Here is a 28,000-nt window from a genome sequence, read left to right as displayed (position 1 = left end):
TACAAAAAAAATACTGGTGATTTTAGGCTTAAACTTAATTGTATTTTGTAAAAACGTATTTTGTAAAAATTAAATTTTGTATTTGATGTCTGCAACAAAAAAGTTGAAATAGTGGCAAAATAAGAGTTTATATTTTTTTAAATAAAAGTTCATTATTTAAGTTGCGCCAAAATAGCAATGACAGACCTCCAGTGCTATCCCTGTGAGCAGGGAGACCCCACTGATGACCTTTGGACAGTTTAGCCTTTTTTGTTTCATGTAATATATTTAGTTCTTTTTTTCCTCAGCCAACTACTCTAGTGGGGGTGAAATAAACCCTTTCGCCTACTTTTTTTTGTTCAGTCAGATTCTGTTCAGTCGTTATTATGGTTCCAAAATCTTCTGCTGGACAGTGTGCTCTGGCATCCAATTGTGAAATATTTTTCTAAGCAATAGCCATTTGTATTAAAACTAGGTATAATTGTGTTAACTTTGTGTTTTGTGTCATTATTATTGACAACTCATTTCAATGTAACATTTACATACACTTTATGGACAAATTAACCTGACTTTGAGCCTGCTGGACATCCCATTAGAGTACCCCCCACACCCCCCAACCCATATGTGACAGTTAACAGCCTCCACTTCTCTGAAAAGGCATTTCCAAAGCATTTGTGAGAAAAGGCACATTCCAGTGGGGTTGTGGTCTGGGCTTCCTCCACATCAAACTCGTCAAACCATGTGTACATTTTACTTTGTGCACAGGGGTATGGTCATGCTGGAACAGAAGGTAACCTTTCCCAAACTGTTGCCAAAATTGGAGGCATTTATTTTATTTCATTAAGTGTATACACTTTTTAGCAATGTGATAACTAAAATTAAGTGATTGAAATGGGTGTCCAAATAAAAGTATTATGTATACAGTCATGTGAAAAAGTTAGGACACCCCATGAGAACCTTTGTCTTTTTGAACATATTTATACATATGGACATTTGAGCTTTATTTGAACAGTACTGAGAGATGGAGCTTACATAACTAAACAAATAAAACTGAAAAACGTACTTTTAAACACAAGTTGTAAAATGTAATGAACAAAAATGGACATTGATTGTGAGAAAACCGTTAGGACACCCTATGTCCTAATAACTGGTATTTCCCCCTTTGGCTGAAATAATCTCAATTAGACGTTTCCTGTAACCATCTACCAGTCTCTGACATCGACTGGGAGAAAGTTTTTTCCACTCCTCCATGCAGAATTTCTTCAGCTGTGTGAGGTTTGAGGGGTTTCTTGCATGCACAGCCCGTTTCAAATCACCCCACAGCATGTCAGTAGGATTAAGATCCGGGCTTTTGGCCATTCCAGAACTCTACATTTTTTTATTTTAAGCCATTCCTTGGTGAATTTACTGGAATCAATTTCCATTTTTGTTAATTACATTAAAATTAAAAACTTTCTGGGGTTAAATACTTTTGTTCCACTAAAGTCTGCCAGTCAAATGTCTAGCTAAATTCTAAGTAAGTGGCAAATAAGTGAACTGCTGTTAAATAAGTGTGTGTTCATGCATATTGAAATCATTAGATTAATTGTATTTACTCTGATTGTAGTGGCAAGAGACAACCATGAAACTCGGGCTGGACTCGGCTCACTCTGTCTACCAAGGCTGTGAGTTCAAATTAAAAAACAAGTTAAAAACATTGTGGACTAAGTGGATACCAAAAAAGGAAGCTCATGAACTCAGTTTGGATTTGCTGTTTGCTCAGGATGACCAAATACCTGTTATTATTCAGTTGTTAGAGTCGAACGAACCCGTGGACAGTCCTGGCTCAGGACGAAAAGTGAATGAGGTTGTAGCTCGTATGTCTTTTTCTCAAGTTAGCATTGAAGATGTGGAAAAACACCTGCACCATGCTCAGGGTTTGAATCTTGGAAAGATCTCGCAAAAAGGCTTTCATCTAGGTTTTTCCTACAGTGGATCCTGCATGTTCATTTCCTCTGTGCGGGTCTTCTATATAAAATGTCCAGGGTTTACGGCAAACCAGACTAGTTTTGGAGAAGCGTCAGCCAGCTCAGAGTGGACCAGAGGCCAATGTGTGGATGGTGCTAAGGAAGTTTCAGCTCCAATGATTGAGTGCCAGTCAAATGGAGAGTGGAGTGTAATGCAAGGGTCTTGTGTCTGTGGAGCAGGTTATCAAACAGATGGGGACATGTGCAAAGGTCAGTGGTACTATTTACCATTCTAGCTCATATTTTGGGCTTTGTCATTTGAAGTTCACAAAACGTTCAGGCAGTTTTGGTCTTAATGCATTACCTGCTGAGCTGTGACTGACACAAGCTATACCAGTGTGCCAACAGCTAAACCTTCAAACAAAAGATTTGCAGAGGGCAGAGGTTTAAAAGTCATGGTTTGCTGCTTTTTTTGTACTTTTAAACCTCTGCTCTCTAACCCCTACTCTGGAGCCTGTATCACTAAAGTATACAGTCTTGGTAACCAATTTAAAATTGTGTTGTTGTGTTGAGTTGTTTCTATATCAATATAAAGAAACAAAAATTAAGATGATAAATCAGCCTTAAAAATGGAACCACACCATACTTGTCATCACACAAGTTTACTTCGGAGGAATATAGAGATAATGGGTCAAAGTACAAAACTCACGCCCACACTGCTGTGCAGACAGATGTTATGCAGCTGGCTCAGCGAACTGGCTCAGCGAGTAGAACTTGTCATAAAGTTAACAATAACAAAGCCCACGCTTTTAGAGGGACAGCATAATTGGTCAATTTTACTGTCATTTGAAATTAGCGTCTATTGCTTGGTCCTCTGAGAATTTATAGCTGGACCAACAATCACAGCACAACATTATTTCTAGCAATAGCAGAGGTCAACAAAAGGGCTTCTTTAATTTACATCTTCACATTCCTACACAAATTGAATAGGCAGATATAAAAGATTTATTTACTTGGATTTGTATTTGTTTAAATGTTTATTGTCAAATTATGAGTAAATACAATAAAATTCAAAGTGAACACATACTATTATATATTATTTATAGATTATCTTAGGCCCTCCCTAAGGGCCTAGAAAGCCATGATGGTTCCTCTTCGATAAAAACTACACTCACACACACACCCAGTCATACCTGAAACCCTTACATGCACATCTGGTCTTAGTGAGACATTAAAAAATTAAAGAGATGTAAGAGTGTTATTACAAATATTAATTTATTAACAGCAAATTTACACTCATGGCTCATACATAGGTCTTGGATTTTTTCATGTTTCAAATAAACTCCCCTAATGTATATGAAGGTGAATTTTAATTTTAATTTTTGATTAACATTTATTTGCTTTTAAATTTTCTTAACTTAAACAATGATCATGTAAGAAAAGTTAGCATGATTCTTTATGGCATTTTTTAGAGGTGCAACCCCTATTTTTGTACTTTAACAATGCACAGTGGGGGCACAGTGGCTCAGTGGGTAGCACTGTTGCCTCACAGCAAGAAGGTTCTGGGTTCGATGCAGGTGGGGCGGTCCGGGTCCTTTCTGTGTGGAGTTTGCATGTTCTCCCCGTGTCCAAAGACGTGCAAGTGAGGTGAATTGGAGATACTAAATTGTCCATGACTGTGTTTGACATTAAAACTTGTGAACTGATGAATCTTGTGTAACAAGTAACTACCATTCCTGTCATGAATGTAACCAAAGTGTGTAAAACATGACGTTAAAATCCTAATAAATAAATAAATATTAATGTACATATTAATACTTTAAGTTAATGTATTTGTGTGGCCCATAAGACTAATTTTGGTAAGTGTTATAGCCTAATACCTTTCTTTTAACCATATATGGTAATTTTAGTTGTGCAACATTTTACCTTACTAGCTACTTGCTTTTATGGCTTTAATTAAGCATAAACACCTTAATTTAAAAAAACAAGTTAAATTGTTTGAACATTTTCACGTTTAATGAAATAATACAAATTGCCATCTTACTATTATCAACTAGCTTTTATATGTTTTATTTCTAACTATTTAAAAAGGCTGTTCCCCACTTGGTAATAATGTTTTTAATATTAACAAAATGTGAATCATAATGACAAAAATATAATTTGTGTTCTAAAGTGACATATCATTACTTTTAAGAGTAAAAAAAAGTTGCTGTGTTGCTTTCCAAAGCAATTGGCCAATATTTTTTGCGCAGTTTATTGTGTAAGACCAAAGAAACACACTCTTCATAGTCCACTACATAGCACAGTGGTTTTTAATGCAACGCATAAAGAGCTAGAAGGTCACGCAGATTCCGTAAACCTTCCTATAATATTAAGTATGGTAGATGTTAAAAAAAAAACCATCTTTGCTTGCCAAAACTGATCCTTTGGTGGATCCATCAAAGTGGCATAACTTGAATGTTCTATAAACCATTATCTATTAATTTGCCCCGTCCCAACTTTTTTGGGGTGTATTGCAGGAATTAAATTCAAGAGTAATTTATATTTACAAAATACAAAAGAATAAACAAATAGTGTTTTTAAAGGAAGAAACGCTTGTTTTTATTGCATTTTACAAAATGTCATAAGTTTTTTAAAAATTGGGTCTGTATTTAAGAGTATAGGAGTTAGTCTGTTTGCAAGTTAATATGTTAATAATCCGAGTCTAATAAATGCACTGTATTTTAATGTTTTGCTGTACATATGTATAGAATTTAATAAAAAATATACAAGTCTTAATAAACAGATAAAAGATATTTATTGATACATGCAAGCAATTTTAATAAGTAACATAGTTTTGAGCTTAAATGAAAAACATCTAGCTCTCTAGAAATGTCACTGTGCACTATTATACTACTAGTGCTAACAAGTTTCTGACATCTCTCTTGTGGTATTGTTGCCCATTCTTCTCATACAAAAGCTTTCAGCTCATTGAGGTTTGATGGCATTTGTGCTGTCTCTGCTTTTGTTAAATCCCACCAAAGATTTTCTGTGGGATTTAAATCCGAAGACTAATGCTTAGTTTAGATGTCACTAGGATTCCTTAACCAAGCTTTGGACTTGGAAGTGTGCTTGGAATTATTGTTTTGCTGAAGAGTCCAAATATCAGCAATGTTGATTTTCACTCTTCAAAATGACTTGGTGATTGGATGATTCCATGATGCCAGTCATCCAGCCAATTTTGCCAGTTCCTGCACATCATCACTGACCCATGTCCAGTCTTGACACTGGGGATTGAATTCTTCTGGTCATAAGCCTCACCTTTCTTGTGCCAGAGAAATCTATGTAGAAAAGTTATAAATCCTCGTTTTTAAGGGGGGGAGGGGTATATTTAAATTATTTCAACTTAGGAAATGCATTTTATCTGTTTAACAAATACAGTACATCTACTGTTATTGCTTAAATAAAGTTACTAGCCTGTGGTAGCTCAAGACCCTTAACTCTTAATAACTTCAACTGACACAACTGTAAGTTGCTTTTGATAAAAGAGTCTCATAAATGCTTTAAATGCAGATGTGTTTTGGTGATTTACTAGTGCAGCTGGTAGAGTGTGTGCTGCACAACATATTGGTCCTGATGTCCCAGAGTTAAAATTTCACCCCGAACAGGACAGAGCAGTTAGCAGAAATGAATGAATTATGAATAGATCTTTCAGTGAGAGGTGTGGGGCATTGGCTTCAAAGGTCTTTCGTACTAAGTGGCCGCTATGGAAACAGTCACTCAAAAAATAGAGAAAGAAAGTGCTGTAACAACACCAACAATGATTCATTGAGTAGCTTTAGAATTTTGCAAGACATTCAGTTAGTTCTTTAAATGAAGTAACTAGACCATCAAAAACATATATGAAAAAACATCAACTGTAACATTTTGTCTTGTATTTGCCATGAATGTAATTATTTATTTTCATCTTTTTGTTTTAGCTTGTGATTTGGGCAGCTACAAAGCCGTCAATGATAGTGGAGAATGTCGGCTTTGCCCCCCTAATAGCAAAACATCACTGAAAGGTGCATCAGAGTGCGAGTGTAACAATGGATATGCCCGTCTACAGAATGCCCCACCACAACTTGGTTGTTCAAGTGCGTAACTGTGTTTGTTTTCAAGTTTGTCATTAATGAAGTGGTAATGTAGTATGCTGAACATCCATATGTTGATAGATTTAAAAAAGGACTGTTACTTAAATGAAAGGACTGTTATTTGAACATGTTGTATAAAAAGCAGTGGTCATGATGGTGATGAGATCAATAGCATTCACTGTAAACAAGTAAAAACGTTAGCCTTATACAGTTAGCCTTTCTAAATATTTAATATCACCTAGAACTTGTTTTCCTGCATAAATAATTTAAACAAACATAGTAATTCAAAATTTCATAACATTACGACCACATTCTTAAATTGTGTTGGTCCCCCTTTTGCTGCCAAAACAGCCCTGACCCGTCGAGGCATGTACTCTACTAGACCCCTGAAGGTGTGCTGTGGTATCTGGCACTAAGATGTTAGCAGCAGATCCTTTAACTCCTGTAAGTTGTGAAATGGGCCCTCCATGGATCAGACTTGTTTGTCCAGCACATCCCACATATGCTCGATTAGACTGAGATCTGGGGAATTTGGAGGCCAAGTCAACACCTCAAACTCACAACAAATTTGTTGTGCTCCTCTAACCATTCCTGAACCATTTTTGCTTTGTGGCAGGGCTCATTATCCTGCTGAAAGAGGCCACAGCCATCAGGAAAACCGTTTCTATGAAAGGGTGTACATGGTCTGCAACAATGCTTAGGTAGGTGGTACGTGTCAAAGTAACATCCACATGGATGGCAGGTCCCAAGGTTTCCCAGCAGAACAGCGCCCAAAGCATCACACTGCCTCCACCAGCTTGCCTTCTTCCCATAGTGCATCCTGGTGCCATGTGTTCCCCAGGTAAGTGATGCACACTTACCCGGCCATCCATGTGAGGTAAAAGAAAACATGATTCATCAGACCAGGCCAACTCATGCCAGATCACATGCCTACTGTTGGCGCTTTCGGAGGTGGAAAGGGGTCAACATGGGCACCCTGACTGGTCTGCGGGTATGCAGCCCCATACACAACAAACTGCGATGCACTGTGTATTTTGACACCTTTCTATCAGAACCAGCATTAACTTCTTCAGCAATCTGAGCTACAGTAGCTCGTCTGTTGGATCGGACCACACGGGCCAGCCTTCACCCCCTACATGCATCAGTGAGCCTTGGCCGCCCATGACTCTGTGGCTGGTTTACCACTGTTCCTTCCTTGGACCACTTATGATAGATACTGATAGATACTGTTTTGGAGATGCTCTGACCCAGTCGCCTAGCCATTACAATTTGGCTCTTGTCAAACTCGCTCAAATCCTTACGCTTGCTCATTTTTCCTGCCTCTAACACATCAACTTTGAGGATAAAATGTTTACTTGGTGCCTAATATATCCCACCCACTAACAGGTGCTGTGATGAAGAGATAATCAGTGTTATTCACTTAACTTGTCAGTGGTTATAATGTTATGTCGGGTCGGTGTATGTATTTGATGCATTGCAGAACCTTGCACTATTTGATATTCAGCCACAGAAAAATATATTAAGAGTAGGAGTAAACAGGATTTGTAATCAAAACTACTATTATAATTACAATATATTTAAAACATTACTAAAAGTATATTTTGTTTTAATTATATTTTTGGTTATATTAAAGCAGTGGCACTAATGAGTCAGTCAAGGATACAAACACTTTTAATGTCCATGTGCTGCTGTCAGAATTCATGAAAATGAAAAATTGACCTTTACAGTAAAAGCTATTGAGTCAGACTTGATGCCAAAATCCTCATGACCACTTGAACACGACTACCAGATTATTCTGTAATCTTACAACAGTTGATGTGTCTCTGTGAGTTGCTTTCAATGAAATATTTCTACCTTAGATGTCTATTAGATGTACCTTAGATGTAGCCATTATAACTGTAATTGATCAATAAAGTAAATGGAGCACGTTACCTCCTACAATTGGTCTCGAAATGATAGTCATATAGATTAGACCAAGCTGTAAACAAGTGTCTAATAGACACTTCCATTCACTACCATTCTTTCTCTTTAGGACCTCCAACACGACCACGCAACCTAAGCATTCATCGCTTGAATGACACGGCCCTGGTTTTAAACTGGGTCGCACCTGAAGATCTGGGTGGAAGAGAGGAAATAATGTACGATGTGTCATGTAGACAGAAAACTGAGTCCCATGTTCAGTGGGAGCCATGTCTTGGTTCTCCATTGTTTATTCCAGGATCCACAGAGCTGGTTGAGACTGAGGTCAACATTACTGGACTGCAACCGCATGTGAGCTACCTGTTTACTGTCTGTGCTCACAACAGAATATCTGCGATACTTAGCAGAGATGGGTCTGATCAGTCCATTGCTGTGTGTGAGTAATGATTCTCAGCTTTAATTCAGTAATTAAACATGTTTTGTTAATTTCAAATGTTTAAATTCAGCAACTGGTTTGTTAGTTTACGTAATGATCTACAGTGTATCACAAAAGTGAGTACACCCCTCACATTTCATTATATCTTTTCATGGGACAACACTATAGACATGAAACTTGGATATAACTTAGAGGTCAGTGTACAACTTGTATAGCAGTGTAGATTTACTGTCTTCTGAAAATAACTCAACACACAGCCATTAATGTCTAAATAGCTGGCAACATAAGTGAGTACACCCCACAGTGAACATGTCCAAATTGTGCCCAAATGTGTCGTTGTCCCTCCCTGGTGTCATGTGTCAAGGTCCCAGGTGTAAATGGGGAGCAGGGCTGTTAAATTTGGTGTTTTGGGTACAATTCTCTCATACTGGCCACTGGATATTCAACATGGCACCTCATGGCAAAGAACTCTCTGAGGATGTGAGAAATAGAATTGTGCTCTCCACAAAGATGGCCCGGGCTATAAGAAGATTGCTAACACCCTGAAACTGAGCTACAGCATTGTGGCCAAGGTCATACAGCAGTTTTCCAGGACAGGTTCCACTCGGAACAGGCTTCGCCAGGGTCGACCAAAGAAGTTGAGTCCACGTGTTCGGCGTCATATCCAGAGGTTGGCTTTAAAAAATAGACACATGAGTGCTGCCAGCATTGCTGCAGAGGTTGAAGACGTGGGAGGTCAGCCTGTCAGTGCTCAGACCATACGCCGCACACTGCATCAACTCGGTCTGCATGGTCGTCATCCCAGAAGGAAGCTGACGCACAAGAAAGCCCGCAAACAGTTTGCTGAAGACAAGCAGTCCAAGAACATGGATTACTGAAATGCCCTGTGGTCTGACGAGACCAAGATAAACTTGTTTGGCTCAGATGGTGTCCAGCATGTGTGGCGGCGCCCTGGTGAGAAGTACCAAGACAACTGTATCTTGCCTACAGTCAAGCATGGTGGTGGTAGCATCATGGTCTTGGGCTGCATGAGTGTTGCTGGCACTGGGGAGCTGCAGTTCATTGAGGGAAACATGAATTCCAACATGTACTGTGACATTCTGAAACAGAGCATGATCCCCTCCCTTCGAAAACTTTCCAACAGGATAACGACCCCATACACAACCTCCAAGATGACAACAGCCTTGCTGAGAAAGCTGAAGGTAAAGGTGATGGACTAAACCCAATTGAGCACCTTTGGCGCATCCTCAAGTGGAAGGTGGAGGAGTTCAAGGTGTCTAACATCCACCAGCTCCGTGATGTCATCATGGAGGAGTGGAAGAGGATTCCAGTAGCAACCTGTGCAGCTCTGGTGAATTCCATGCCCAGGAGGGTTAAGGCAGTGCTGGATAATAATGGTGGTCACACAAAATATTGACACTTTGGGCACAATTTGGACATGTTCACTGTGGGGTGTACTCACTTATGTTGCCAGCTATTTAGACATTAATGGCTGTGTGTTGAGTTATTTTCAGAAGACAGTAAATCTACACTGCTATACAAGTTGTACACTGACTACTCTAAGTTATATCCAAGTTTTATTTCTATAGTGTTGTCCCATGAAAAGATATAATGAAATATTTGCAGAAATGTGAGGGGTGTACTCACTTTTGTGATACACTGTAGCTAGCTACATAAATTTTGGACTAGAGTATACATGTGAAAATACTGACTGTTGACAACATCTTGTAATGGTTAAAAAATGAATTTGATGTGTATGACAGGGAAGACTTCAGTGGTAATCCCTTCAGTTCTCTCCAATCCTGAACCAACGGCTGCTGTAAAGCAGGAGCTCATGGCTCCTGTGATTGGCGGTGTTCTATGTGGAGTACTGCTGCTCCTGGCTTTGATACCAGCTACGTTCTGCTTCATTCGTAAAGGATATAAAAAGCTCAGGTAGATAAACAAATTTTTATTCATTTAATAGAAAATATATGATACAAACTAATATAAAATATTGCTTTTTTTTTGTTTTGGTCAGCAATTAAAATAAAACCTTTTCATTCAACCAGCTACCAATAATATTTTGAGAAGGTATTTATCGTAATTCATGGACTTTCTCCAAAAAGGTTTATGATAACATGGGCACTCCAGAAGTTTTGCAGCTTTCTAAACCTTTTAAATGTATAAAGGAACCTAAATATTTAGGTCATCCACCTAAATATGCAATATCATTCTTTATCAGAAATTAATATCATAATTTATTTTTTTAATTTAGTATAAAATGTTGTGCAATTCATTGATTGGATACTTTATTATACCTTAAAATCAACGTCCTGCTTTCCTTTTATTATGTACATATCTTATTTCTTGATATGTCTGTTATTTATTAAGTTCTTTATTAAAATATTCATTAAGGTGTAAGCTTTGGTGCAAGTCTTGCTTTTCCACTTGACAGTCTTCCAATAATTGTGTAAAACTCTTTATCTCACTTCCTATAGTAACAAAGAAGAAGGATGTTTGCCTTTTTATTCTAACTTTAAAATCTTCCATCTAATTGGGCTGGTTCTTATTTCTGTAAACATGGGCGTGCCCTGTTTCCTTTTTCTTTGGCTATCTCTAATGTTCCAAATCTTATCATAGGCCCTGCTTATGTTAAAATAAAGCCTAAGATCAATTTATTAAAAACCTAAATAAGTACAAAAGTAGGATAACTTTTAATTGAATTGTTTACATTCTGTTGTCTGTATCTAATGGTTGTAATGACCATCCAATAATAATTTACTAGTTTGTTTATGAGCCTAGAGTTAATCTTGTATATATTTGTTTCATGACCCAACACTGGCAGATGTGGCTGCAGATTGAACACGTGTTGGAGCCCCCCCTCCAACACGTGTGGTGATCCGTCTCTCCTTGATCAGATCAGGGGTTGTGCAAGCGGCAGCAGATTCACAATCAGAAATTGAAAAAAAAGTCACTAGACTGGGAGAAAAAAAGGAGGATCTGGAAAAAAACATGTTTAAAAATTTATTTTGAGTTACTCATATAGAAGGGCGATCAAGGGATCCTAAAAATGGCTTTATAGTTTCTGGCATTGCTTGCTAAATATATACATTTTTACAAATCCCATTTTTAGAAAACTTGGGACCCTTTCTTAAGTGTAATAAAAACAAAAATGATATTGTTCATTTGTTTAGCTGACAAAATTACTAAAAAAATGACTTTTAATTGGCTGAGCATCTTGAATGTTTTGTAAATATAAACAAATATTCAATTTAATGTCTGCAACACACTCAGAGGGTGACTTCATAGAATATTCAAGTTACACCAAGTTACAACATTTCACAGTAAACAAGTAAATTGGTAATAAGTTGGGGGCGGGCGGGGTGTCATGATTGGTTATAAAAGAAGAATCCATCAAAGCAGCGATGGAGAGAATTTCTAAACAGAAAATTGAACATTTCTGATAGAATCTACTGTTTATAATATTGTGAAATGATTCAGCGATCAGCATTCTTGCAGGCATCAAATTCAGAATGTGTTAATTAAATTGCTTAATGTAAACATAAAAATCTTACCTCATACTGTTTGCATCTTAAAAACTGTTTAGGAGAATAAACAATTTACAGATTCTTGTTTTACAAAATGTACCAACTTTTCCAAAAATTGGGGTTTCATATTTAATTTAATAATGTTTGTCAGCATATACCTCCCTGTTTATTATTTATTTGTCAGATCTATTTAACATTTATCTTGTTTATAATCGAAACAGGCACTGTGTGTTGGAAAATTTGTCATAGGAAAACTATAATGAAACAACTTCAAGTCCAAGGGAATCAAAACCAAAACAGTTCAGAGCAGTATTTCAAAGTTACTATAAAATGGCTATACTAAACTCTCAACAGATTTACACTTGTAAAATAAAAATGAGGTGATATTCTGTCCATGATTTCTATTTCCCATGACAGAGAAATGTTGACATCAGTCTTACTGATACAGCCTAGGACTGTGTCCCATGAGAAACACCAGCTCTGTGAGGACAATTTGATTTGTTTTGTAGACATCCTTTTCATACTAGTAGCCCCCCCCCCCCCCCCCCCCCCAATATTTAGAAATGATAAAATGCCCAACCCCAGTATAATTATGTAATGTAATATATTCCTCTCACGAGCTTTGCATAGTGTTAGGATTCATCAGTATTCCCACCAGTTGTTGATATGGCAGGAATGTTTTAGGACAGCTCCCCCTTTCCTTTCCCCACTAGAACTGCCTTGACATAAAGACTTCACCTATGAAGGTGGGCTGGCTCTACACTGATCAGGCATAACATTATGACCACCTTCCTAATATTGTGTTGGTCTCCCTTTTGCTGGCCCATACACAACAAACTGTGATGCACTGTGTATTCTGACACCTTTCTATTAGAACCAGCATTAACTTCTTCAGCAATTTGAGCTACAGTAGCTCGTCTGTTGGATCGGACCACACGGGCCAGCCTTCGCTCCCCACGTGCATCAGTGAGCCTTGGCCGCCCATGTCCCTGTCGGCCGTTTACCACTGTTCCTTGCTTGGACCACTTTTGATAGACTGGGAACATCCCACAAGAGCTGCAGTTTTGGAGATGCTTTGACCCAGTCGTCTAGCCATTACAATTTGGGCCTTGTCAAACTCGCTGAAATCCTTACGACAATTTTTCCTGCCTCTAACACATCAACTTTGAGGATAAAATGTTCACTTGCTGCCTAATATATCCCACCTACTTACAGGTGCCGTGATGAAAAGATAATCAGTGTTATTTACTTCACCTGTCAGTGCTCATAATGTTATGCCCGGGCGGTGTATGTGAGTGAGAAAAGGGGAATAGGTGAATAAATGAATGGATGAGTTTGCATTTTTTAACCCCCAAAGAGCTCATATAAGTAACCGGCTCTGTTGTTTGTGTAGGAAAGACATTCCTGTCTTCCTCTATTGAGTATGTACAGAGCAAGGTAACAGAATAGGCTACATTATTAAGGAGGTGATGACTGGTCTCTTGGTCCTCGCCTTTGGTGGCTGACTTGGTAGGAGTGACATGCAAACTGTGAGAACTGGCAAAAAACACATCTTAAGTAAATAGGGTATAATCAATAAGTATAATATGAATAATAATGAAACTATAGCCTGTAGGTTGCTTGCGCTACCAGTGATGTAAGATTTCGAACTGTATTTACTACTGCATTCATGTTACACACTAAATGTCTTTTGTTGCTTCTGGTTTAGAGGAGATCATGATATGGAACTCGCGCCTCTGCAGAATAACAGCAGAGTATATAGACGTCCTTTGGAAGCACAGACCACATCTCCCCAAACCAGCAGTAAGAGCTCCATCTATTTAGAACACAAAACAAACCTTTGTAATGGTTGTACATGGAAGCATTTGATTTCTTCTGTATTAAAGCAACTTCATGTGAGCTACACCTATAATCAGGATTTTTTTTCACTTTTTTAGGTTCTGTTCAAGTTCTAAGCACTGTAAATGAGAGACTACTGTGTGGCATCAAGGATGTGTTGGTAGATCGCAGCAGAGTGACTTTGGGCAAGGAGCTTGGAAAAGGTACATAGAAATCCTCAGAGATCGGATTTTTTTTCATTGTACATTTAAATTATATTGTATGCTGTACAATGACTACAATAACTAATTCAAATACAATTTAAAGCTAAAGAATAGGATAAAGTAATACAGTATTTAGTTTCAGATATGGAATTAATGAGAAGTGTAGGCAGTGTAGCCTAGTGGTTAAGGTACTGGTCCAGTATTCAGAAGGTTGCCGGTTCAAGCCTCACCACTACCAGGTTGCTACTGTTGGGCCCTTGAGCAAGGCCCTTAACCCTCAATTGCTTAGACTGTATACTGTCACAACTGTAAGTCGCTTTGGATAAAAGCGTCTGCTAAATGCCGAAAATGTAAATGTAAATGTGTACATTTGTAATACTGTACTTGGGAGTTTTTAAGTGTTTGTATTAAACCCAAGAAGTCTTTTACATTCACTCATCATTTAAAAAGAACAATCAAATATTTTAAAACAAACCTCATAATTAGATTGTTTTTATTTTCACACTATAAGTTAGTACAGTTTGTACAGTTAAAGTTTTCAGTGGATTTAGAGAGTATTCAAAGCCCATGACTTTTTGCACACATTTTATTGTGGATTTGGAGATTGAATAGATCTAATATTTTTATCCATCAATCTACACTTTTAAACCCATAATAAAGTAAAAACATGAGTTATTTTAACATAAAAAAAACAACAACATTTATTATCCTAAAAGTATTCAGACCCTTTATTAATTACTTTGTAGAAGCCCCTTTGGCAGCAATTACAGCTGCAGGCTTTCTTAGATATGTCTGTACAAGCTTTGAACACCTGGATTTGGGCAGTGGAACCCATACTTCATGGCAGATCCCAATAAGCTCAATCAAATTGGATGGCAAGTTTTTGTTGAGTCTCCCCTGTATTTGCTGCTTAGAAGCACATGTTTTAAAAAACAGAAGGACTGTTTTTTAAAGTCCCATTTAAAAAACAAATGGTATTACAATGGTGACCACACAGGACCTTGAAGTATTTCTGTGGGAGTGTGTGCCTCTTCAGTCAAAAGAGCATTTGTATGGCTGGGCACTGATGTTGGTCAAGAAAGCATCAATTGATGTCCCAATTTATTAGAAAGCTGTTCAGTGGGGCTGAGGTCAGGGCTCTGTGCAGGTCACTGAAGTTTCTTGCTATTCTTCATGTCATTATAGAGCTTGCTTGTGCACAGGGTCAAAGTCATGCTGAAACAGAAAAGAGCATTCCCTAAACTGTTGGTGCAAAGTTTGAAGAAATTGTTTCTTAAATAACTGATTAATTACACCTGTTAGCAATTGTTGTGGCTAAAACAGATGAATTAAAACATCACAGGGGTGTCCCAATACTTTTTTTCCTATAGTGTAGCATGATGCTACTACTACCATGTTTGACTTTAGGGATGGTGTAAGCAAGGTGATGTGCAGTGTTTGTTTTTGCCAGACACAGTGCTTGCTGCTCTACATAAACTTTTTAACAAATTTTCATCTGATTAAAACCAGAAAACATTTTTGCTCTTGTTGCCAAGCTCCAACACCATCTGTGTACAAGACATTTGAATCTGTTTCAGAGTACTCTCGGGCTCTTCCTTACCTCCTTTTCCAAGGCCTTTCCTTACTGAATGTCCATTTTGGAAAAATTGCCAACTTTACAAAGGTTCACGGTTGTGTCCATTTTCTTTTCTTTTTTAAAATAGTGGCCACATTGTTGATGGCCAGATTTAAACCAAGTTAAAAATCTTAAACATTTATATTGTTTATTAATCATACTGAACAATACCAGCCTGGTTATGCCTCCTCAAAAACAATGCAATGCTTTGCTCATTATGTATAAGTGACAAATTTACTGCATTAGCTTACCTCTGTATTATACTTAATGTGTAATCATCACAGGTTTACTATATCTCTTCTGTTAGGAGAATTTGGGGCCGTTTTTGAGGGTATATTTTCACCACAAGAGGAAGAGAATGTCAGAGTTGCAGTAAAGACAATGAGAGGTAAGAACAGTCGGTTACAAATAAAAGGTAATAGGGAATAAACATAACAAGTACTGTTGTTGTGGGGTGGGATTTTTCTGCCATAGGAAGTTATTTTTAACATATAAATAATATGCCAAATTATTGCGCAGTGTGTTGTTACAATTCTTTATGCAAAATAGCTGCCATTGGTTATGGGTAGGAATAAGTGGCATTCAGTATTGGAATCTTGATTTACATTATTAGCCAGTGATGTCAAAACATACAGCTGTACACACATTTTTGTGAAGCTAACCATATAACATTACTAACTGGTCAGAAACCAGCAGGCCAGATAAATAACTGCTAATAAACTCACATGTTATGTTTTTAAGCGACCTTAATAAATAAATCCGACTTCTTTTAATGACTGTTTCAACAAATACACTATATTTTTAGAATTAGGCTTTTAGAATGATTTAAATTTGATACCTTTGATCTGAGTTTAAGGTTCTTTACTAACACAGATGATGAAATACTGGCTGGTTCACCCTGACTTCCAGACATCAGTAATCCTTAGATTTAGTTCAAGATCTGATCAGGATTAGTGAGCTCCCTGTGTAACATCCTCTAAGCCCATCACACTCTACAGCCAGCTTGGCTGTGGACAGCGTTTGGAAAACTATTTTGAAACTATTTTCTCCTCATTTTAGTTTTATAGGATGGTTGTGTCATTACATGCAGTATAATAAGTTTATTTCAGTTTTACACTACAAAATGGGAAATATGGGAAATAGAAAGGTTTAAGAGGGAGGGGGCTGTATGTCAGTAACCGAATATGATAAACTGGATCAGATGATCCTAAGTTCCATGTAAAACTGTATCGTATTATACTACATATATAATATACCATTATAACATTTGATTTACACATTTCTGTTTCTTAATTTAATTGTAGTTGGAATTTACAGTCAGGATGATTTGCAGTCATTTCTTAAAGAAGCTGAGATCATGCAGCACTTTGACCATGACAATGTGGTGAAACTTCTTGGTAATGTATAAAGTTTTTAAATATTAGTCATGCATATTTCTCATGTAGAGGTGTTAAACCAGAATGAACAAATCCACCATGTGGGTTATGAACCAACATTACTCAGTGATGGAATAGTATTGTGCCTTCCTTTTTCTTCATAATGTGTCTGGTTATTAAGTTGTAATACACATTGTACAGTCACATTGTCTACATGTAACATTTGATAAACCATGGTTGTTAAATTACTGCATTGATACTGTGTTGTATTTTATAACCTTGAGTGAAATCACAAAGGACATATTTAAGAAGAGAACCTGTCTCTATTTCCTCGGCTGCTCTGGCGGATCGTGATCCGCATTATTGATTCGACACAGTTTTTACTCCGGATGCCCTTCCTGACACAACCCTCCCTATTTATTCGGGCTTGGGACCGGCACTACAATGCACTGGTTTATGCATCCTAGCGGCCAGGTACCTATAGGACAATTCAGTGTCTCCAATTAGCCTGGCTGCATGTTTTTGGACTGTGGGAGGAAACCGGAGCACCCAGATGAAACCCACCCAGACACGGGGAGAACATGCAAACTCTGCACATAAAGGACCCGGACCGCCCAACCTGGGAATCGAACTCAGGACCTTCTTGCTGTGAGTGCTACCCACAGACAGAGCAGGTCTATCAACTTCTGTACTCTGTAGGGTAAACAATGCACCCATGCCCAGCTGTCCACTTTATCTTAGAGAAAGCAGGGTTTGTCAAACCATTGCTCCAATGTCCAGTTCAGATGCCCATTATTGGCACATTCACAGGTGGACAAGAGTTAGCATTGGTGCTTGACTGGACTGTGACTACGCAGCCCCATACACAGAAGCATTGGATGCTCTGTGTTGTGACATATTCATAGCATCTACAGGATTGCGTGTGAGCACCCCTTACTGATTGACATGTAATACAAGTAACTACTATCAGCCCGACATTTAATATATTCCTGAACATCACACAGCTATTATGAAATAGGCATAGCCATGCATATTTTTGAGGGGAGGTTCTAATGTTTTGGCTGATACTACAGTAAATAAATATAAATAGAAAATGTTGACTTTTGTCGGGCTTTGTTACATTTTTTTTTCAGTGGCTGAATTTTAAATGTTTTCTTGGGCAGAAGAGCTGAACATTATTTAAACCCTAATGTAAAGTGTCTATGTAATGATAAAGTATTTTAAGTTATTTTACTTTACATTACTGTCAATAAATACATCACATCTGAAATATCAAAGTTTATAATAATGTCATTGGTATACAGAAATAAAAATATAGTCCAACCTTAATAAAATCAAATGTATTAAAGTGTTAAATAATTTAAATGAAATTATAATCATCCCTAGCAACATAGGCACATGACTTTGAAGGTACTTTCACATGTTTGAATCATTTTGACTCTTTATGAGTACTTCAGAGAGATTTAGAGTATGATCCCGGCCTGACTCTGGTATGCCAGTTCGAGGTAAGCTAATAATAGAAAGTTTGCAAAGTAAGAAGCCTGAGAAACCTTACTGTAAAATGTGAATTAGACACAAAAGTGGCATTTTTAAATTATGCATCCTAGCATGATGTGAAAAGTCTGTATCTTGTAGGTACACAGACAAACATCTGAAGCTTTACAGTTTAGATATTTACCAAATCTGTCCACCAGGTGTCACACTGGAGCAAGAACAGGACTCCTCCGTTCCTGTTCCACTTGTCATCCTACCGTTCATGAAACATGGAGATCTACGACGGTTCCTTATAGCCACTCGTTATGGTGACATTCCTATGGTGAGCACCAAATACATTCCCTCTCCTTGCTTGACCTCATTTGAATTCATAGCGGTGTAATGAAATTATTGCTGTCAGGGCAGTTTTCTGTAGCATGAAGCAAAGTATGAATTAATATTAGCTGCTTAATTAGTAGTCACCTTTAATTATTTTGCTGTTGGGTTGCACAGTAAAATCCACTGTTGATTTAACTCATACACTAAAGAAATAAATCTTATAGTGTTGAAGTAGCTCGGTGGTTAAGGTTAAGGACTTAAGCTTGCTGGTAGGGTGACCCATATTTTGGTTTTTAAAAAAGGCCAGATGGACACCTGCACTGGGTGGAAGGGGGGTTGGATTGGGTTTGATTTTTTTGTAATGCATTTTCTCCCCATTTTCCTCCCGATTTAGTGCACTCAATTGTGTCTTCCGCTGCTGAGAGATACCAGATTGCATCCAAGGAGAGCACGTCGCTGTACACGCCTCTTCCGACACGTGTACGGCCCTCCTCTTCTCTTCCGCCAATCAGGGTCCTTACACAGCATATGAAGACCCACCCACCCACACATAGTCCAACCCCCACCCTGCAGATACGGTGGCCAATTATTATCTGCTGCAGGCACTGCCAGTTATGCCCGCCAGATGGCGTCCAGCCGACCAGTGGCAACACCGAGTTTCGAACCGAGGAGTTCAGAAACTTGGTGCTGGTGTGCTAGTGGAACATCCCGCTGCGCCACCTGGGCGCCGCAAAGTGATTTAATGTAATTGGTGGCACAATGAGAATGTTTGACAAATACATCAATAACCATGTAACTATGTTATTTAACTTACATAAACAGCTACTCTTTAACAAGACAACTAACAAATGCCTTTATGGTCATATAACCTTATTCTTTTTCATTCAGCGTTTGGCCTTAAACAATAATAGCAAATTAAATAGTCCATCCGTAAACCTATTTCGACAGAATTGATGGGCACTCTCACAGTCTCAGCTCACCAGCAGAGGTTGACTCCAAGTGGCTCCTGTTTACTGACTTTCCCTATGAGATTAATAAGGTAGTATATCTAGAATGTGGCACTATCATGGTGCTGACAATAATCTTTATCTTAGTTCGTGCACTTATTTGCACTGTTTTAGAATCAGGGAAGACTTTAACAAGGCAGAGGTGCAGTATATATTGATCTAAGTATAACTGTTCTGATGTGTGGTGGTGTGAAATGCAAAAAGTTGCTCCGCAGCAGTAACAACATCTACTGTTTTACTCAGTCTCACATAATAGTTCATTTACCTGACAAACTTTATTTAGCTCACGTCTTCAGCTGCAGTTTTGTGTTGCTGAACTAACACCTTTATTTAACACTGACATGTACGTTCACGCATTCTGCTTCCCAAAAATCCTGACCAAGATGAAAACACAGACTGAATAGTGCACACAGACTACAAAAGCCCAATCCCTGACATTTTAGGTGATGGATGCATTTTTTAGATCCAGGGACATATCCAGGGAAAAAAGAGGACGTATGGTCAACCTAGTTTAAGCCGAACTGCTTAAGTTGCCACAGCAAGAACCCTCAACCCCAACTGCTTGGATTGTGTTTAGCCACATGTGTGAGTCACTTGTAAAACCACTTGTGAATGTGAATTTGAGGATTCAAATGGTTTGGGTCACTGTTTCTCAAAATGGCAATGGGCATGTCAAAAGAATACTTTCTATCCAATTAAATAATTGTTTTTAACTGTTAAAAAATTGTGAGCATGTACAAACATCTTTGCATCCTGGACCTCCTTGAGTTGTATCCAGCGGTGGTGAGGCATCTTTTTTGTGTTTGTTATCACTGCCAGTTTGCTGGGTTGTTTTCCTTTCTGGTTCTTTGGCAGATATTCAGGTTGTAACTAGGGCTGGCACCAATCCAATACTCTGTATCAGTATCGGTCCGATATTGGCCCAAATCACTGGATCGGATATCGGAAGGAAAAAAACGTGTAATCCGATACTGTTGCCTAATGTAAATAACACTTAATGTAAATAAGGCCATTGTTTGCGTGTAAAGAAAATAACACACAAAGGTACGTTCCAACCGAGTGCCGTCTATTGCTACTGCCATAACAAGGTGCATCTTGAATACATCATTAACATGTGCCACTGATCTACAACTCATTCGCAACAGCCATTCAGAAATGAAAACACACTGATCTACTTAAACTTTTAGAATTTTAAAAAATCATCTACTACTGCCACAACTAAAACATTGTTTAAACACAATAAAAATCACTTATAAATGATAAATCGCTCACCGGAGGTGAAGAAAACTTATCTTGTCCTGGCTTGGAGATATCTCACATCCTCAACGATGAATCCTTTAGTGTTATGAAATTAAACAAACTACACTGTTTCCCTGTTTAGCCACAGATGTCCTCTTCAAAATCCAGCAGGGTTTTTTAATAAGCGCTCTTTGGTTTTTAATAATCTAAAAATGTGTCACTTGAACAACAGCTCGAACGTAAGTGAAACCAAAAATGCTGCTAAATGTTCTGTGTGTAAAAGTGAAAATAAAAACAGCAGTTTTGCAGAAGTGTGATGTTGTAGGTTCTGTATTTATTCCTTTATAATATTTGTTTCACAGTCGGAGCATTGTTATTTAGCTAGCTACTTTAACCATGATGCATTGAGACATATATTATTACTGCTTAGTTGTTTGAGAGGAGAAATGACGGTATCGGATTGGTATCGGTATCGGCAGATACTCAATTGGCAGTATCGGTATCGGACATAAAAAAGTGGTATTGAGCCAGCCCTAGTTGTAACTAATTGGTGGATTGAGTAACTGGTATAGTTGCAAACCGGCACTTTTTATTTCTTTTCAAATTTATCTCTTTGCTTTGAGTGGTTCCTGGTAATCGTGTAAAGTTCAGAATTTTTTTTTAAATAGGAACAGTTCTTTGATGTTTAGTAGTTTTTGACTTAAACCTCTCTATTGTAATAGCATGCCAAATATTAAGCAACATGTGAAATTGTGTAAAATTCTGTAACTAACTGGGTGGGTGCTTAATTTCAGTTTGTGCCACATCAGAGCTTGCTGCGCTTTATGGTTGACATTGCCACAGGCATGGAATATCTCAGCTCCAAGGGCTTTCTGCACAGAGATTTGGCAGCACGAAATTGCATGTGAGTCCATATTGGGACATCTGTTGTGACACACAAAACTAGCACATTTTGTATCTCACTTAGTTAAAGCATTTTCGGTGTGTTTTTTCACACATTCTTTAACACACACACACACACACAGGTTGGGAGATGATCTACGTGTACGTGTGGCAGACTTTGGTCTGTCTAAGCAGATCTGCAACAGTAACTATTACAGACAGAAGATTGCAATTCGAATGCCAATCAAGTGGATGGCAATGGAAAGCCTTTCTGAATCCATCTACACCACCAAGAGTGATGTGGTCAGTTTACTATACCTAAAATAAATTATTATTATTTGGTTGTAAAAGAATATGTTTTCTTTAAGTTTTTTCATTGTCTGACCATAGTGGTCCTTTGGAGTGACCATGTGGGAGATTGTGTCAAGGGGAAGGACTCCATACCCGGGAATCCCAAACCACGAGCTGTTGGAAATGCTGGAGCATGGGTATCAACTTAAGCAAGGGGACTGTGAAAGTAAACTGTGAGTGTTGTTTAGGTTCTGATTTAATTAATTCTCTTTAGTTTACAGGTTTTTTTCATATACAGGGTGGGCCATTTATATGGATACACCTAAATAAAATGGGAATGGTTGGTGATATCAACTTCCTGTTTGTGGCACATTAGTATATGGGAGGGGGAAAACTTTTCAAGATGGGTGGTGACCATGGCGGCCATTTTGAAGTCGGCCATTTTGGATCCAACTTTAGTTTTTTCAATGGGAAGAGGGTCATGTGACACATCAAACTTATTGAGAATTTCACAAGAAAAACAATGTTGTGCTTGGTTTTAACGTAACTTTATTCTTTCATGAGTTATTTACAAGTTTCTGACCACTTATAAAATGTGTTTAAAGTGCTGCCCATTGTGTTGGATTGTCAATGCAACCCTCTTCTCCCACTCTTCACACACTGATAGCAACACCGCAGAAGAAATGCTAGCACAGGCTTCCAGTATCCGTAGTTTCAGGTGCTGCACATCTCGTATCTTCACAGCATAGACAATTGCCTTCAGATGACCCCAAAGATAAAAGTCTAAGGGGGTCAGATCGGGAGACCTTGTCGGCCATTCAACTGGCCCACGACGACCAATCCACTTTCCAGGAAACTGTTCATCTAGGAATGCTCGGACCTGACACCCATAATGTGGTGGTGCACCATCTTGCTGGAAAAACTAAGGGAACGTGCCAGCTTCAGTGCATAAAGAGGGAAACACATCATCATGTAGCAATTTCAAATATCCAGTGGCCTTGAGGTTTCCATTGATGAAGAATGGCCCCACTATCTTTGCACCCCATATACCACACCATACAATCAATTTTTGTGTTCCAACAGTCTTGGAGGGATCTATCCAATGTGGGTTAGTGTCAGACCAATAGCGGTGGTTTTGTTTGTTAACTTCACCATTCACATAAAAGTTTGCCTCATCACTGAACAAAATGTTCTGTGTAAACTGAGGGTCCTGTTCCAATTTTTGTTTTGCCCATTCTGCAAATTCAGTGCGCCAATCTGGGTCATCCTCATTGAGATGCTGTAGCAGCTGGAGTTTGTAAGGGTGCCATTTGTGAGTAGCTAATATCCGCCGAAGGGATGTTCGACTGATGCCACTCTCCAGTGACATGCGGCGAGTGCTACGCTGTGGGCTCTTGCTGAATGAAGCTAGGACAGCCACTGATGTTTCTTCATTAGTGACAGTTTTCATGCGTCCACATTTTGGCAAATCCAACACTGAACCAGTTTCACGAAACTTGGCAAGCAGTTTGCTAACTGTAGCATGGGAGATGGGTGGTCTCGTAGGGTGTCTTGCATTGAAATCTGCTGCAATGACCCGGGTACTGCGTTCACCAGACATCAACACAATTTCTATCCGCTCCTCACGTGTTAACCTCTGCGACATGTCAATGGCTGTAAACAAAGAGAAACTTGTAAATAACTCATGAAAGAATAAAGTTACGTTAAAACCAAGCACAACATTGTTTTTCTTGTGAAATTCTCAATAAGTTTGATGTGTCACATGACCCTCTTCCCATTGAAAAAACTAAAGTTGGATCCAAAATGGCCGACTTCAAAATGGCCGCCATGGTCACCACTCATCTTGAAAAGTTTTCCCCTCCCATATACTAATGTGCCACAAACAGGAAGTTAATATCACCAACCATTCCCATTTTATTTAGGTGTATCCATATAAATGACCCACCCTGTAGATCAGATTTTTAGCAAAAATATTTACACCTGCCAAGACTGACTTCACATGAGCTGTGCTATTGTTAAGCAATTCTATAAACTCTAGTAGAAGCCGTTGGTCAGATACAGTGCTGTGAAAAATCTCTAATTATTTATTCTTTCTGTGCGGCCCGACAATAAATGAACTGGTTCTAAATCAACCAGTTAACCAACTTTGATAGACAATTGGCTTTAATTTCACCAGCCACATCCAGGCATGATTACTGCCAGATCTGTTTAATCTAACCTCTAATCTCACCTTAATGGCAATGTGAAGGAGGATAGAAGGTCAACTGTCTTATATTAAAACTTGTAGAAGAAATTGGATTGGGGCAAAGATGGTGAATTTCACTTTTATTGCAGATTTATTCAGTACACTTTCTTAAAATGAAGTTACATTTTCATATACAGCGGGGGAAATACAGGGGTTGGACAAAATAACTGAAACACCTGGTTTTAGACCACAATAATTTATTAGTATGGTGTAGGGCCTCCTTTTGCGGCCAATACAGCGTCAATTCGTCTTGGAAATGACATATACAAGTCCTGCACAGTGGTCAGAGGGATTTTAAGCCATTCTTCTTGCAGGATAGTGGCCAGGTCACTACGTGATGCTGGTGGAGGAAAACGTTTCCTGACTCGCTTCTCCAAAACACCCCAAAGTGGCTCAATAATATTTAGATCTGGTGACTGTGCAGGCCATGGGAGATGTTCAACTTCACTTTCATGTTCATCAAACCAATCTTTCACCAGTCTTGCTGTGTGTATTGGTGCATTGTCATCCTGATACACGGCACCGCCATTGGATGCACATGGTTCTCCAGAATGGTTCGGTAGTCCTTGGCAGTGACGCGCCCATCTAGCACAAGTATTGGGCCAAGGGAATGCCATGATATGGCAGCCCAAACCATCACTGATCCACCCCCATGCTTCACTCTGGGCATGCAACAGTCTGGGTGGTACGCTTCTTTGGGGCTTCTCCACACCGTAACTCTCCCGGATGTGGGGAAAACAGTAAAGGTGGACTCATCAGAGAACAATACATGTTTCACATTGTCCACAGCCCAAGATTTGCGCTCCTTGCACCATTGAAACCGACGTTTGGCATTGGCACGAGTGACCAAAGGTTTGGCTATAGCAGCCCGGCCGTGTATATTGACCCTGTGGAGCTCCCGACGGACAGTTCTGGTGGAAACAGGAGAGTTGATGTGCACATTTAATTCTGCCGTCATTTGGGCAGCCGTGGTTTTATGTTTTTTGGATACAATCCGGGTTAGCACCCGAACATCCCTTTCAGACAGCTTCCTCTTGCGTCCACAGTTAATCCTGTTGGATGTGGTTTGTCCTTCTTGGTGGTATGCTGACATTACCCTGGATACCGTGGCTCTTGATACATCACAAAGACTTGCTGTCTTGGTCACAGATGCGCCAGCAAGACGTGCACCAACAATTTGTCCTCTTTTGAACTCTGGTATGTCACCCATAATGTTGTGTGCATTGCAATATTTTGAGCAAAACTGTGCTCTTACCCTGCTAATTGAACCTTCACACTCTGCTCTTACTGGTGCAATGTGCAATTAATGAAGATTGGCCACCAGACTGGTCCAATTTAGCCATGAAACCTCCCACACTAAAATGACAGGTGTTTCAGTTATTTTGTCCAACCCCTATAAGTATTGAACACATTAACATTTTTCTCAGTAAATATATTTCTGATGGGGTTATTGACATCAAATTTTCACCAGATGTCGGTAACAACCCAAATAATCAACACATACAAAGAAATCATAACAAATAAATCCATAAATTAAGTTATGTTTAATAAAGTGGAATGACACAGGGAAAAAGTATTGAACACACTTACTGAAATTTCTTTTCATACACAGAAAAAGCCTTTGTTGGTAATGACAGCTTCAAGACGCCTTCTGTATGGAGAAACTAGTTGCATGTATTGTTCAGGTGTATTTTTGGCCCATTCTTCCAGACAAATCATAAAGGTTCCGGGGACCTCTTCTGTGAACTCTGATCTTCAGTTCTTTCCATAGATTTTCAATTGGATTCAAGTCGGGTGATTGACTGGGACATTCTAGCAGCTTTATTTTTTTTCTCTGAAACCATTTAAGAGTTTCCTTGGCTGTGTGTTTGGGATCATTGTCTTGCTGAAATGTCCATCCTTGTTTCATCTTCAGCATCCTGGTAGATGGCAGCAGATTCTTATCAGGAATGTCTCGGTACATTTCTCCATTCATCCTTTCTTCAATTACATGAAGTCTGCCAGTACCATATGCTGAGAAACAGCCCCACACCATGATGTTCCCACCTCCAAACTTTACTGTTGGTATGGTGTTATTGGGGTGATGTGCAGTTCTATTTCCCCTCCAAACATGGTGTGGTGCTATGACACCCAAAGCATTTAATTTTGGTCTTATTTAACCAGACTATATTCTCCCAGTATTTTATAGGCTTGCCCACATGTTGTGCAGCAAACTGTAAACAAGCTTTTTCTACAGCAATGGAGTCTTGCACGGTGAGCATGCATAGAGGCCATGGTGGTTAAGTGCATTACTCATTGTTTCCTTGTAACAAGAGTATCTGCTAATTCCAGGTCTTTCTGAAGCTCTCCGCAAGTGGTCCTTGGCTCTTGGACAACTCTTCTGATTATTCTTTTAACTCCTCAGTCAGAAATATTGCAAGGAGCACCTGGTCATGGTTTATGGTACAATTATGTTCTTTCTGCTTCTGAGTAATGGTTCCAATGGTGTTTACTGGAATATGTCTGTAACCAATACCATCAGTATATTTCATGTCAATAACCCCATCAGAAATATATTTCCTGAGAAAAATGTTAATGTGTTCAATACTTATTTCCCCCGCTGTAACTTTCAATACACTGTGTTTATGGGGTTTTCCATACAAACAGATTAGACATAATATGTGGGCTTAATTTAGAAGAACCAAGGGATGAAGTTTTAAATAATTATTTTGTAATCACATAATACGTAATGTAAAGGCAACCAAAAGTTGAAGTTAAGTTTTCTCAGTAAAATTAAAATGAATTAAGATTTAAAAGTGAACAAATATCAACCAAAAATAGAAAGCCTTTAAATCTTTTCTGTCTTGACCACCCTTTCAGATACAAGCTGATGCAGAGATGCTGGCACAAAGAGCCCTCTCAGCGGCCCTGTTTTGCAGAGCTGGCTCAGACCCTCAAAGAACTTCTGTGTGAGCTTCCGCCTCTGGAGCCGAGTAAAGAAAGCTACTATATTAATCAGGGCTTAGAGGCAGCCAGTGTTACCCAAAGCGGAGCTGCATCACATGACCCTGAGGAAGTTACAGGGAATATCTACCTGCCCAATCCGGTGGGTAATGCAAGCTGTCTCAAACAGAATGAGGAGACGAAGGAAGATATGGAGGGAGGATATCTGCTCTGTAATAAGAGTGAAACAGACAGTTAGAGAAATGAGCCACACAACCTGTTGTAGTGTGTATACTTACACTTACAGGCTCATGTGTATGTTTGTGTGTATTGTCTGTTGTTCGATGTACAGTTTCCAAATTTTCTAAATATTTTTTTATATAGATATAAAAAATAGTCTTTTTATTTTTGCAACTAATATTATTTCAAAAAATGTTATGTGTTGATAAAATATAACTGTTTTTTTTTTTACTTAAAAGCTAACCTATATAGAAAAATGCTAGTATTTGTAAATAAAACATTATTTTGAACCAGTTTGGTTCAACTTGGAAATTTGCCTATGCAATATTTTTTCACAATTTACTGGGAATGCTAATACAATTTACTGAAATTGTAATAAAAGCCGCTCAGGTGGCACAGCGGTAAA

The 28,000-nt window shown here is 38.6% G+C and overlaps 1 protein-coding gene across 1 annotated transcript in view; it reads left to right on the top strand.

The window, feature by feature from the left end:
• Positions 1-27,828, top strand: part of si:ch73-40a2.1 (tyrosine-protein kinase receptor TYRO3) — a 30,495-nt gene extending 2,667 nt beyond the window's left edge. Inside the window, exons 3-15 of the mRNA XM_062993126.1 lie at positions 1,586-2,195; positions 5,885-6,040; positions 8,070-8,393; positions 10,157-10,328; positions 13,632-13,726; positions 13,861-13,965; positions 15,888-15,968; positions 16,885-16,977; positions 18,651-18,772; positions 21,809-21,918; positions 22,040-22,199; positions 22,287-22,420; positions 27,292-27,828. Of these exons, the coding sequence (XP_062849196.1) occupies positions 1,586-2,195; positions 5,885-6,040; positions 8,070-8,393; positions 10,157-10,328; positions 13,632-13,726; positions 13,861-13,965; positions 15,888-15,968; positions 16,885-16,977; positions 18,651-18,772; positions 21,809-21,918; positions 22,040-22,199; positions 22,287-22,420; positions 27,292-27,613 (2,484 nt within the window). The 3' untranslated portion in view covers positions 27,614-27,828. The remainder of the gene's footprint in view (positions 1-1,585; positions 2,196-5,884; positions 6,041-8,069; positions 8,394-10,156; positions 10,329-13,631; positions 13,727-13,860; positions 13,966-15,887; positions 15,969-16,884; positions 16,978-18,650; positions 18,773-21,808; positions 21,919-22,039; positions 22,200-22,286; positions 22,421-27,291) is intronic.
• The last annotated feature ends 172 nt before the right edge of the window (positions 27,829-28,000 follow it).

The sequence above is a fragment of the Trichomycterus rosablanca genome, chromosome 4 (assembly GCF_030014385.1).
Source record: "Trichomycterus rosablanca isolate fTriRos1 chromosome 4, fTriRos1.hap1, whole genome shotgun sequence".
Taxonomy (NCBI): Eukaryota; Metazoa; Chordata; class Actinopteri; order Siluriformes; family Trichomycteridae; genus Trichomycterus; species Trichomycterus rosablanca.
Note: the sequence above shows the minus strand (reverse complement) of the source record. Positions and strands in the feature narration are given on the sequence as shown.